General features: G+C 49.5%; 7 protein-coding genes across 7 annotated transcripts; 3 read left to right on the plus strand and 4 right to left on the minus strand.

The window, feature by feature from the left end:
• Positions 1 to 515: 515 nt before the first annotated feature.
• On the minus strand, positions 516 to 1,541 carry Asppvi_000956 (DNA repair protein RAD10; the record flags this gene model as incomplete). The annotated part of the gene is made up of 1 exon (XM_043297260.1): positions 516 to 1,541. One exon carries the CDS (start codon positions 1,539 to 1,541, stop codon positions 516 to 518), a length of 1,026 nt encoding a protein of 341 aa, XP_043153195.1.
• Positions 1,542 to 1,721: 180 nt separating this feature from the next.
• Asppvi_000957 (mRNA-binding ribosome biosynthesis protein NOP4) lies at positions 1,722 to 3,938 on the plus strand (the record flags this gene model as incomplete). Its single annotated transcript, XM_043297261.1, has 1 exon — positions 1,722 to 3,938. One exon carries the CDS (start codon positions 1,722 to 1,724, stop codon positions 3,936 to 3,938), a length of 2,217 nt encoding a protein of 738 aa, XP_043153196.1.
• Positions 3,939 to 4,166: 228 nt separating this feature from the next.
• Positions 4,167 to 4,694, minus strand: Asppvi_000958 (putative progesterone binding protein; the record flags this gene model as incomplete). The annotated part of the gene is made up of 3 exons (XM_043297262.1): positions 4,167 to 4,345; positions 4,430 to 4,525; positions 4,586 to 4,694. 3 exons carry the CDS (start codon positions 4,692 to 4,694, stop codon positions 4,167 to 4,169), a joined length of 384 nt encoding a protein of 127 aa, XP_043153197.1.
• Positions 4,695 to 7,573: 2,879 nt separating this feature from the next.
• On the plus strand, positions 7,574 to 8,437 carry Asppvi_000959 (uncharacterized protein; the record flags this gene model as incomplete). Its single annotated transcript, XM_043297263.1, has 2 exons — positions 7,574 to 7,926; positions 8,224 to 8,437. 2 exons carry the CDS (start codon positions 7,574 to 7,576, stop codon positions 8,435 to 8,437), a joined length of 567 nt encoding a protein of 188 aa, XP_043153198.1.
• Positions 8,438 to 8,476: 39 nt separating this feature from the next.
• Positions 8,477 to 10,049, plus strand: Asppvi_000960 (uncharacterized protein; the record flags this gene model as incomplete). Its single annotated transcript, XM_043297264.1, has 4 exons — positions 8,477 to 8,688; positions 8,765 to 9,500; positions 9,572 to 9,948; positions 10,010 to 10,049. The coding sequence occupies 4 exons, from the start codon at positions 8,477 to 8,479 to the stop codon at positions 10,047 to 10,049; spliced, it is 1,365 nt and encodes a 454-aa protein (XP_043153199.1).
• A 214-nt stretch (positions 10,050 to 10,263) lies between these two features.
• Positions 10,264 to 10,842, minus strand: Asppvi_000961 (uncharacterized protein; the record flags this gene model as incomplete). Its single annotated transcript, XM_043297265.1, has 1 exon — positions 10,264 to 10,842. The coding sequence occupies one exon, from the start codon at positions 10,840 to 10,842 to the stop codon at positions 10,264 to 10,266; it is 579 nt and encodes a 192-aa protein (XP_043153200.1).
• A 257-nt stretch (positions 10,843 to 11,099) lies between these two features.
• Positions 11,100 to 12,172, minus strand: Asppvi_000962 (putative JmjC domain protein; the record flags this gene model as incomplete). The annotated part of the gene is made up of 2 exons (XM_043297266.1): positions 11,100 to 11,120; positions 11,174 to 12,172. 2 exons carry the CDS (start codon positions 12,170 to 12,172, stop codon positions 11,100 to 11,102), a joined length of 1,020 nt encoding a protein of 339 aa, XP_043153201.1.
• Between the last annotated feature and the right edge of the window lie 213 nt (positions 12,173 to 12,385).

Consider the following 12,385-nt stretch of genomic DNA (forward strand, 5'->3'; position numbering starts at 1 on the left):
CAACGCAATTCCTGATTCATGAAATACGAGGTGCATAACTCCACTAAAGATCGTTGCCTGCGGTATTGATTCTCAGTGGCTGACTGGCCTCCTAATGCCCTGAATTCCGTAACACAATGTCGGCCCATCCCGCTGACAGATAGCCTGAGGGCCCGAGCCTTCTGGGATTCATGACTTTCGCATAAAACTAGCCATTCATGGTCAAGAACGGATGCTTCCACTAGTATGCGCAGCTGATAGGAAGCTATGCGGGAATGATTGAAAGTAACCTCATTGTAGCGGTTGAGTGAGCTTTGCTTTCGAGCCCGATAGCGCTATGCACAGAGTCGGCCAGCCTGTCAGCAATTCACCAGTGTTCTGCCGCCTCGGGCAGACTGAACACTGTAACTTTCAGAACTGCGCTGATAGCATCCTCGCGGGACGAATTGAAAGCCTGCTGTCTCACCATCCTATGTGGTGAAGCCTTCCAAGATATCGCAATTGACAATCAGAGTATTCATCAATCAATCAAATATTCAACCTCCGTTTTTCCGAAGTCTCGCAAGGGCTGCGCTAATGCCTTCACTCATTTCCTCTTGGTTGGATTGTTGCGGAGTGTCGACTTCAGAGGCTCCTTTTTGCGCCTCCACCTGACTCCTCTGTTCCGCTTCCGAAAGGTACAAGGCTGCTTCATAATCATCATCCATATCTACAGGCCCTGTACTGCTCACAGTGCCGAGGCCCGACGATCTGGGCTGTTCAGGCTCAATGTTCCTCTTAGGTGCCTTCGCTTTCTTCGCATTTTCCACCCGAAAGTCTTCCCTCACTGCATTGCTCCATTGACGAACTTTCTTTTCGCCCCAGCCAGGTACAGCACTGATCTGTTCCGGCTGCGCGTTGATAGCGTTTTGTAGACTCCCGAACGTGGATATCAGACTCGCTGCATCAGATTTGTTGATACTTCTGGGAGTTGTAACGAATTCCACCAGAGACTCCTTGTAAGACTGCGCTTGCTGGGTGCGGATCGCGGTCGGTTGAGCGTTTTCGGACGACTTGTAAAGTTCGAGATAGTGAGCTGCTTCCGGAGCCGACCAGCAGAGCATCAGGGTGTAATTATTGATGATCGAGGTCTTTGAGAGTTCCTTCAAGCTGTCTTCGTGATTTGCGATATCGACCATGACCAAGATAATCCGGAGCATGTATTTCCCCCCAAGAGCCTTTATCCGGGAGTATACGTACTCTGGGTGTAATCGATGATATTTCAACGACAAGAACAGGGCACAAGTGGTTGATCCAAGGACATAGTCGGCCGGTATATCTGCATACTCCCAAGGCAACAATTTGATGTGGTTCAGTATTGGGTTGCCCTTTTGCCTGGTCGAAACAAGAATCGCTGAAGGACCAGCTCTGTTGGTAAGCGCCTGCGGTTTTGGTTGCTGGACCTTCGGGGCCGTGGATTGAGTAGTAGCTGAATTCAATGTGATCCCTGCAGCTCGAGGGGTGGCGCTTCCTTCAAGGAGACCATAGTCGGGATCTGCGTTATCAGCATCGACGTCAGCCATTTTGGCGTCAACCTGAAGGCTTCGAGTAGTGCTGTTATCGGTTCGGTTTGGTTTATCTAATCGCAGCAGCCAAAGTTCGGGCCATTGTGCTCACCGCCTGGACCCGCTTTCTGACTGGAAATATTGACGCTGGGAATTTTCTGCCGTTACAAGAAAAAAAAGTGGACGATCTCTACAGCCATGACAGAACAACACAAGAAAGGAAGTTTGGGCAAAAGTAGTGGTAGTCACCAAGACACGCAGACTATGATGGACTCCCCGAAAAAAGACAAAGTTCAGGACGACGAAGTCTCCGCGCAGCCAAGAAGGACCCTCTTCGTTCGGTCGCTTCCCACCTCAGCTACGACCGAGAGCCTTACGGAATACTTCTCCCAATCCTACGTTATCAAGCATGCAATTGTTGTTAATGATCCGGAAACGAAGCAGTGCAAGGGTTATGGTTTCGTCACATTTGCCGATCTCGAGGACGCGCAAGCTGCGCTAAAGGAGTTCAAAGGGTCCGTCTTCGAAGGGAAAAAAATCAGAGTCGACTACGCTCAACCGCGTCACCGTGAGATTGATGAGAATCTCGGCAAAAGTGTACCAGCTCCTGCTGCCCTTGAGCTCAAGAAACAGCGGGAGCAACAGAGAGCAGGTACCCAACCCCCGAAGCTCATTGTCCGAAACTTGCCTTGGAGCATCAAAGAACCAGAAGATCTAGCGGTACATTTCAGAAGTTTCGGCAAAGTTAAATATGTCACGCTTCCCAAGAAAGGTGATCAGCTGGCAGGGTTCGGCTTCGTCGTTTTACGAGGAAAGAAGAATGCCGAAAAGGCACTGCAGGCCGTCAACGGCAAAGAGGTGGACGGAAGAACGCTCGCGGTCGATTGGGCTGTAGAAAAAGAAGTATGGGAGAACTTGAAGAAGGAGTCTGAGAAGACGGAGGAAACCCAAGAGGAAGCGGGATCGGGCGACGTTGAAATGGCAGATGACGCGGAAGCGGCATCCAATAATGAAGATGTCGAGTCTGATGACGACGATGAAGATGACGATATGGACGATGACGACGAGGAGGACGAGGAAGATATGGATGAGGACGAAGAGGATGACGACGAGGGCGACGAAGACGAAGACGAAAGAGCAGAGAAAGAAGACGAGCGAAATGCTTGTACGATTTTCATTCGGAATCTACCCTTCACATGTACAGACGAGACGCTTTACGAGCACTTTACGCAGTTCGGCCCCCTTCGGTACGCGCGAATTGTCGTCGACCCGGAGACAGAACGTCCCCGTGGTACCGGCTTTGTTTGCTTCTGGAAGGTTGAGGATGCCGCATTGTGCGTGCGCGAAGCCCCGAAACAACAAGATACTTTGATCGCGGAGAAGGACAAAGGAAAGAAGTCTTCCACTGCACTCAAGCACTCCATTCTGCAGAATGAGAATTCTGACCCCAGCGGCCGCTATACCTTAGACGGTCGTGTGCTCCAGGTCGCCCGCGCTGTGAGCAAATCACAAGCGGCCAGACTGGAAGAGGAGGGTGTATCAAACCGACTGGTTCGTGATACTGACAAGCGCCGTCTTTTCCTCTTGTCAGAAGGTACTATCTCTCCCAACTCTTCTCTGTACCAGAAGCTTTCGCCGTCCGAGATCAAGATGAGAGAGGACAGCTTCAAGCAACGACAGAACTTTATCCGGAAGAACCCGGCTCTACATTTCAGTTTGACCCGTCTCTCGATACGCAATATCCCACGTCACGTCACCTCGAAGGACCTCAAGCAGCTTGCTCGACAGGCTGTGGTCGGCTTCGCCAAAGATGTCAAGGAAGGTCAACGTCAGCCTCTCTCCAAAGAGGAACTCACACGATCAGCCGAGGCTATGAAAGAGGCAGAGCAGTACCGGAAGTCAAAGGGCAAGGGTATTGTGAAGCAAGCCAAGATTGTCTTCGAGAGTCGAGAGGGCAGCAAGATCAACGAGAACAGCGGAGCTGGCCGAAGCCGGGGCTACGGTTTTATCGAGTACTACACACATCGACATGCGCTTATGGGTCTAAGGTGGCTTAACGGTCATGCTGTGGAAGCCCCTAAGAGCGGGTCGGCGGATATCAAAGATAAGAAGAAGCGACTGATCGTCGAGTTCGCCCTTGAGAACGCCCAGGTCGTTAAACGAAGGAATGAGATGGAGGCCAGGGCACGCGCCAAGAAGGAAAGTCATCAGAGCGACGGAAATACCCCGAGCAAAGACGATTCGAACAGCAAAGCTTCTCTCAATGGCAAGAAGCGGAAGCGATCCGAAAGCCGTGGCAGCGGCAAGGAGCAGGACGGAGACCGCGACGCGGAAGAAGAGAACAAGCTCGCCAAACGCAATCGGATCATTTCTAGGAAAAGGATGCAGCGGAAAGCTCGAAAAGGGAAGGCTTAGTAGGGCTGATCAAAAGTGACTGTATAGAGCTCTATTGTAATTATCTCTATTCCCCGGCGTTACTTGGGTGCATTCTGGCGAAAGAAGCAAAAATAAAAGCATTTGTTATATTGTCCGAATTGGCAATGGAAAACATCGCGTAGAATTTCATGAATTCATGGGGTATAGTACCTTCATACAATAGCATAACCCAGCGCCGGTACTGACCGTAGGTTGTCACCAGGCTCACTAGTAGTTTGTAGCATCCTTCACCTTTCCGACGATATTGTATCTCTTGCTGAAGAAGGTAAACCATTCACTCAACACCGTCTTCTCCTTATCATCCAAATCATACCAATCCGGCCTGCAATCCTCAGGCTTCAGAGACGAGCAGGCAAGGGCTCGAGAAGGATCCTTTCCAGCGAAAACTATACAGAGGTATCAGTAACGCCATGTACAGACCGAGCCAGCAATTGTTTTGCAGTTCAAGGGAAAGGGGAGAATCGACATACCGTGATACTGGCCATTGGGACCATAAGCAGGATTCTTGCTCACATCAAAAACCATTCCCTTGATTGCGACGAGAGTCGGGCGGCTGGGATCCGTGCCTGCAAAAAGCGCATCATAAGTTGAATTTCATTGACGAATTCAACCAAGGAATCACATACCGTCGCATTTGGACAATTCCTCCACTGTGATCGGGTCATCCTTTGGAGGATCCAGCTGAACAGGGACTTTGGGTTCGAAGCGCTTCGGTTCTGGCTCGTGTTCCACCATTGTGATTGTATGCTTAGAGACTTCGAGTGTGGGAAGGGTATTATTAAAAGAAGGTAAACGAAGTAAGAAAAGTTGAAGTTTAGCCCGCGAGAGCTCACTTGTACGCGGGGCAGGCGGGGGAGGTCGGAGGTCGGAGGTCGGCATAACCGTGGATCTTGTCGGCAACTGGCGTCATCGTCTGTGATTGTTCGGAGACTCTCTCTGCTGCTTCTTTTATTGGCTCATCATCGAGCAGCATCAAGACCTCTTCGAGCGCATGGCCATGCAAGCACTCTTGCAGCTAACTTCCGCAGACCTTTAATGTACTTTGTAAATGATCCAGAATCAAGCGACGGGCCTTGTGACAGTGAGCTGTCTGCATTCTATCGTCGACAGTACATCGCCCGGCTCGATTCTCTCTCTTGATTCACTCTGGAGAATCAAGTTTCCTTTCTGGGATGGAGTGGAAGCAAAGGAGATCCATCAATACTTAGCTCGACAGCCTGATGCCTAGAGAGGTACATGAGGGCATGCTGACTCGGCTATCTCTTCAGCTGGAATTTTGAGATGGTACGCAGTAGGAATCTAGACGGCCTGGGTGATTCGGTTGGCACCAATCTACCCCTCGCTCTTGAAGTAGATGTATCTATGATCCCAACATTTTGATACGCCGCATATGCTAATGATTCTGCTTTGTAGTGCTCCTGATGAGGGGATATTCCATTCCTCCTTCGGAAACGCTATAACCGGAGGATGACCCCTGCAGAAGCCTGGCCGCTTTCCTCCGAAGACAAATCCTCATATACTGTTCTCTTTGAAGTGTCCTTGCAGAATTCCCAGAGTAATGGAGACAATTAAATCATCTCAAGTAAGAATGAAAGCGCCACTATATTTCTCGTCAATGTACCATACTATGTCTAGGCGTACTAGATTCACCTAGAGGCTATCATCGATCGCCTCCGAGGATGACGTCAACTGGCATAAGGACGGGTGCATTTCACCTAGAGAGTTGTTTATTGATGAGTGGTGTCATATAATATATAGATAGATAGACATTAGCTGATGGCCACTTGTCTTTCATCGTTGTACAATGCGGGGCAACCTCAAGTAACTTTTGGCATCCGGAAGATCATCAGCTTCGGCTCAAAGCTTTTACCTATCATACTATTATTGCTATAGTTGTCAAGAGCGATATTAGCGAAATGTCCTCTTCCCAGGAAACCCTTTCCAGAACCTTTCAAACAACACCTTCTCCTTCCTCGAATCGTATGACATCTACAGAAACTGGGCCGAATGCTCAAAGGCGCAGTAGGACGACTTCCGTGGACTCCGACATATCTCACTACCTCTACTTCGAAGACAACGATTGCTTTTTCCCACCTAGTGAACTCGGAGAGAAGCCGTCGCCAGATGGAAAAGATCGGAGGCACGGTCCATACGTGGATTCGTCTGTTCAGACCTGAGTCGTGGTTCTTTTGACGGGGACCTCCTTGTCTCTGATGCTTACACTCTCTCTGTTCCGGCTTACCAGACCCGGATGATCATTGATCAGACTGCAGATATGATTTATGACTTTGCATAATGTTCAGATCGCGAGATTATGTTGGCTGTTCGTTTCTGAAATGCGGGGAGAAGGATGAGCGCTTCATGTTACTTGTTCAGAAAACTGTCCAAAAGCAGACAAATTTTATGTGATCGTCTTCTAGTGTCGATTAATGACATAACATTTTCCTCCTGAAGAAGTAGCCATGTTTTCGTAGGTTCTTCTCATGTTGAGGTCGAAATTGAGGTCTTACCGGTCTGATGCAGTGGCTGAGACTAATCCGGTAGTTGATTCCTTAGGCATTCGTGATCAGGCACCATGCCATCGCACGTCAATATTGCTACTCGCATCAGGGTTCAGAAATTATCATTCTCTGTCGGAATCCGCCGGTACTGTGTCATATCTTCATGGAAGTCTATGAGTATTATCTAGTCCTCTGTTCTACTCTTCATTACCTCTGCATCTTTTGTAACCCACTTGAACCTCGGCAAAAATGAGGTTGACTTTCTCCCCAAGAGATGGCCCACACGGCTCTGATATGGTGGATCGACTAAACTAATCTCAGCCTCACTAGTTACCTTTACTAGCCCAAACAGCCACAGTCCTTGTTGCATCCCATGCCCTCCATCGATTTAACTGCGTCTGGACGATTTCCCTCCATTGCCCTCCGTTTGCCTCTGCCATGACTTTCCAAGAGTTACTAACAGCCACTCCGTCCTGCTACTACGCTCGTCATTGTTGAGCTCAGGCACAGAGAGAGTGAACGAGATGCTGGAATTCTTTGCCTTGATGTATGATGGACCGACAATGTCTATCAGTACCTCCAACGCCAGACACGTCGATTTCTATGGGGACTAAGCCTGTGGGGACTTCATCAGTCCTCAAAGTGGCTTCAGACCATCTTTTTCCAGGACGATGTTTTGCTGCCATCACTACTAATCCAACCTTATTCGTCTTACTACGAAGGCAGGGCGCAATGATACTGAAAACCTCTCGGTCTTTCATTGGGCGAGAAATTGGCCGAGCTGAAATCACTTTCGTTTTGGTGGTTGGTGATACTACTTCGATGCCGGCTTTGGTCTAGCTGATTTAGCATCTCCCAAAGTGTCCCGCATTTTAATCTCACATGGGCTTTTACTCTATCTGCTCAATTCGTTAGTCTTGCTTTTCTTACTCTTCTTGAATTTATTTTTTTCCCTTTTGTCCCTTTTTTTTTCTTTTTTTTTTTTTTCCTTTCTTAGCTTCTTCAATCACCTTTTTCCCCTGCTCTATAAATCGTACTCTACGTCGCCCTTTTCGGATCTTCTCTATACTTGGGATGTCGATGAGACAAAACCCTTATCACTTGTCGTGAATCATGTCGAGGCCTAATCCAGACACTAACGCCCATCAGACATCATTGCCGACGGCTATCAGCAATGATAGATCTCACTCGACCGACGACGTCAATTTGGCCACAGCCAATTTGACAAAAAGAAATGGCCGTCCTACGACTTACTCTGAGAAGACTACTGTTATCGAGGATAGTGGAGAATCAATAGGAGGCGCATCGTCGAAGCCCACTTATGATCATACACACCGGAAGCTGAAGCCTAGACATATTCAGCTTATCGGTATCGGGGGCACGATTGGTACAGCTCTCTATGTCCAGGTCGGTAAAAGTTTGATGAAGGGTGGCCCTGGCAGTCTGTTCCTGGCATTTTCGATTTGGTAAGTACTTCGTGCCTAATTTGATTAGTTCTTTTCCCTTTATTTGCCTCCCTTTGTTGTTGCGATCTTGGCCCTGTGTCTCCACAAGTTGAGCTCGTGGCTAGGAAGGAGAAGCAAGATATTTTGCGCGAGCCAGCATGAGAAATGTCGCTATGAGTTGATGTCGAGAAGATATGACGACGAGCCCAGGAAGCTCCAATTGCGCTTTAATGCAGAACATTGTCATACTTAGCACGCGCGCCTTACTTGACTGCCCTTTTTATCAAGCCATGAAATCTTATACATATCTACTTCTAGGTGTTTCGTCATCCTGGCCATTACCGTCTGTACGCAACCCCAGTCTCCAAGCCCCAAATTGCTCTCCCCAGCAATGCCGCCTGCTACCTGGGCTCCAGATGCAGCTCTCCTCATTCGTACCATTGAGTGCCCTGAAGCGACAATCTCCCGTTTCCCTTCATGCTGCCCATGCGACTCCCTGGCTATTCTACACTACGAGACCTTGGCTATGTAGTCCATGCTAAATACAGGTTGCATCCTAGGTCTGGCTGAGATGGTCACCTACCTGCCAATTTCATCACCCTTTATTCGATTTGCGGGCCGCTATGTCGATGAGGCCTTTGGAGTTGCTGCCGGCTACAACTTCTTCATATTTGAGGCTGCCCTAGTGCCCTTTGAGATCACCGCGTGTAATATGATCATAAACTACTGGAGCGACGTTATTCCAGTGAGCGGGGTCATCGTCATCGTGCTTGTCCTTTACATGTACGTAACATTTCCTGAACGACAAAGTCCCCTGCAATGTTTTGAATCGCCTGAATGTTGACCCCTAGCATGATAGACTTCTCAACGTCTTTGCAGTGCAATGGTACGGCGAATCCGAGTTTTGGCTTGCTCTTTCGAAAGTATTGCTTAGCATTGGATTGATTATCTTCACATTCATTGTGATGCTGGGCGGGAACCCGAAGGGAGACCGATTCGGATTCAGATACTGGAACGAGCCGGGCGCCTTTGCAGAATATTACAAGACCGGTGACCTTGGCCGATGGCTTGGTTTCCTTGCATGCCTGATCCAGGCCAGTTTCACCATTGCAGGACCCGATTATGTGTCGATGGCAGCCGGTGAAGCAGTCAACCCCCGCGGAGTCTTGCCCAGGACGTATAACGGTATATTTTATCGACTCACAGCTTTCTTCATTCTGGGTGTACTTTGCATCGGCATTCTCGTTCCCTACAATGATCCTACTATGGCCGAAGCCTTCGCCAAGGGCCTGCCTGGCGCCGCTGCGTCGCCCTATGTCATCGCGATGGACAGACTCGGCATCCCTATCCTCCCGCACATTGTCAACGCCATGATCCTGCTGGCCGCTTTCAGTGCCGGGAATAGCTATGTTTATTGCGCCAGCAGAAGTCTGTACGGGCTTGCTTTGGACGGCAAGGCGCCACGACTGTTCACTAAGTGCACCAAGCGGGGTGTACCAATCTACTGTGTCTCAGTTGTTATGCTGATTGCACTTCTTGCCTTCCTCCAAGTGTCGAACAGCGCATCTGTCGTCCTGGATTGGTTCGTTAACCTGGTACGTGTCGCGTACAAGTCTTGGACTACCTTGGCTTCTACTTCGAGAAAAATGTCTCTAACAGCTGGTAGGTAACTGCTTCTCAGCTCATCAACTTCTCCGTCATCACCTTTACCTATACACGTTTCCGGAAAGCTATGATAGCTCAAGGTATTCCACGCGAATCGCTTCCATACAAGAGTTGTTGGCAACCCTATACTGCCTATGTTGCTCTGGTTTGCACAACAGTCATGGCGTTTGTAGGCGGCTATACTGTCTTTCTGCCTGGGAATTGGGATATCCCGACATTCCTCTTCTCTTATACGATGATTGGAGTGTTTCCAGTTCTGTACTGCTGTTGGAAGATCGTAAACCGCACAAAGACGAAGAAACCGGAAGAGGTTGATCTCGTGACAGGACTTGCCGAGATTGAGGAGTACGAAAGAAACTACATTCCTGACAAACCAAGGTAAGAAAGATCTCGTCGAAACCCGGATCTTCTCGATCAGGCGAACTGATTTGTGCTTTAGCAACGCGCTCTCGAGGTTCGCTGATTGGCTTTTCGCTTAGGCGACCTGTTATATACCTGCCCGCCCTAGATGTTGCAACATTGTACGTCTGGGTATTGTCACGATTATATTATGATTGGCATGAGGATATGTTTGTTGAGAGGGAATGTACAAAGAAACCATGCGAGCATCCCAGAAAAGAAATCTACAATATAGTACAATATAGACCTGAAATGTATCATCCAATAGACCATCGAAAACGCCGTATGCAGTCATCATTTGCCCTCGTCCTTCTCACCCTCTGCCGCCTTTAACGTATCTAACCGTAATTTATTCCGCTTGCCGAGCACACGCAGTGTATTCCGCCTCTCGATCTCAGTCATCTGCTCCCAGTTGGCGATCCGTGACAGCGTCCCATCCTGGTTGACTACCAGCGGACCCAGAGCGTCGAGCTTCACCGTCGACCCACCACCACTGACGTCGAGCTGCGTGGCTTGTGAGTCTGCCGAGGGAGCCTCCGGCAGCGCGAGGACAGGCTTGTTTTGGTCCTGCTCCTGCTCCTGCTGTACTTCCGGTTGGCGGTGGTATTGCGACTGGCTCTCGTTGGAGGCAGAGTCGGCGGACATGGTCGCGGATGTAGAAAAGGTATGTTCTTGGTTGCGATTGTGGACTGAGCTGATTTGCGTGGGATGGTAGAGGTTATAGGATGGGCAGATGGGGTATAATGCTGAGTATGAGCGGAGGTTTGGTGATATTGCGGTTGCCGTCGAGGCGCGGACTCCGATTGACAGAAGAGGATTTAGACTGAGATGGAGGATTGTAACGCGGGATATGGCTTTGAGTGACGTATACATTTCTGGATGATGAGAATAGAGTTTTGAGTGGGAGGTTGAGACGAGGAAATAGTTATAGCGGAGATTGACGTTCTAGAGAGATAAAGTGGAGATCCGCGGAGAGGATTCTAGAATGGCCTTGGAGACCACAACCATGACTGTGCGTCATGCTCAGATAAAATCAGGAATTTCTATGTAAAAGGTCTAATGTACAGAACCAATTTCCAGGCATAATACGACACAGTTAATCTGACTACGAGGATTCCGTACAGTTTCTTCTAGCGGAACCACCAATTTACCTGGTTTTGAGTTAGAGGAGTGAACATTCAAACAGAGGGTAGATGAAACTCACCGACGCAGTGACGCCCTCTCCAACGCCCTTGATGCTATGCCACCACCCCTTTGGTATAAATAGCCCGTCACCAGTTTCCAAATGAGCTTCGTATCCTTCATCTAGCGTATTATTGGCACTGTCCGAGCCTGCATCATCCCAAACGGCCTCCTCCAGCAGAGCCCTTTCCTGTCCCTGCATCATCTCCTCACCCCGGAAAGCAGCAGCCTCGCGATCCCCACTCCGACCCAGTTGGCGCCTGACCGATGCGAATACCCTCTGCCCGGCATCGGGAGCCAGCAGTCGCACAACCTTGTGTCCGGCAATTTGCACGAAGAGATTCGGGTTCGGATCACGGTGCAAAGGAGTATATGTAGGTGGGTGTCCGATCCATACGTTCGTATCGTAAACGTCCCCTTTGCCCGCCTTTAGAACGAGTTCGGGGGTTGGGAAATCATCGCGAAGAACTGGTGGAAGATCAAGGAGCTGGCATTGCGCCAGATAAAGTCGCGTAGCCTGAGACTGCAATTCTGTGGTGCGCATCCAATCTAGGAACAGACTCAATGGGGCGTGGAACTGCCGGAAGCTCAGCTCGTTCGATTCAGGTACAGTTGCGCCCAGCGCATTGCTTTCTGTGGGCGATTGCGTGAGCTCAAGAGGAACGAATGCATCCCCGCCATGCTCTTGTAGATACGCCGTATTTAATCTGCGGTCATGGCCGTTGGAGGAAGGGACCGCTTGGAACCATCGCTCACATGCTGGAAGATCGCGAAAGTGCCGACGGGGGAGAAGGACCGGAAGTTCTGGGTGGAAGTAGCTACTGCGGAATTCATCAATTTCAACCTCGCGGAGGGGTTTCAGGGGATGATATCGGTTCTGAGAGTTTGAAGATATCGAGCGTCCATCCCTGGAGCTGATTAACGATATTGACCCCGGTTGTTTGCTGCTAACAACAACACGTGATGGCCGCTTGGGAGCCCACAGGTTATTGCGGGAAAGCAGCCATTGCTGATGCTTCATCCAGAACAACTATGCCAATGCTGCCACTTCGGTTGATTTCAGAGAGTCGTTATCTTTTCTAGAGGATGAAGGGATGTCTGTATCACAAGGCGGAATCAGAGGATTGTGCCAGCTACACAGCCCGACACAAAGGTGACGTTTGACGGGAACTAAGGTATCTAGCGCCGTAGATCTTCAGGTCAGGTCCCATCCATGGACCATATCGAATCACCC

This window comes from Aspergillus pseudoviridinutans, assembly GCF_018340605.1.
Source record: "Aspergillus pseudoviridinutans IFM 55266 DNA, scaffold_1, whole genome shotgun sequence".
Taxonomy (NCBI): domain Eukaryota; kingdom Fungi; phylum Ascomycota; class Eurotiomycetes; order Eurotiales; family Aspergillaceae; genus Aspergillus; species Aspergillus pseudoviridinutans.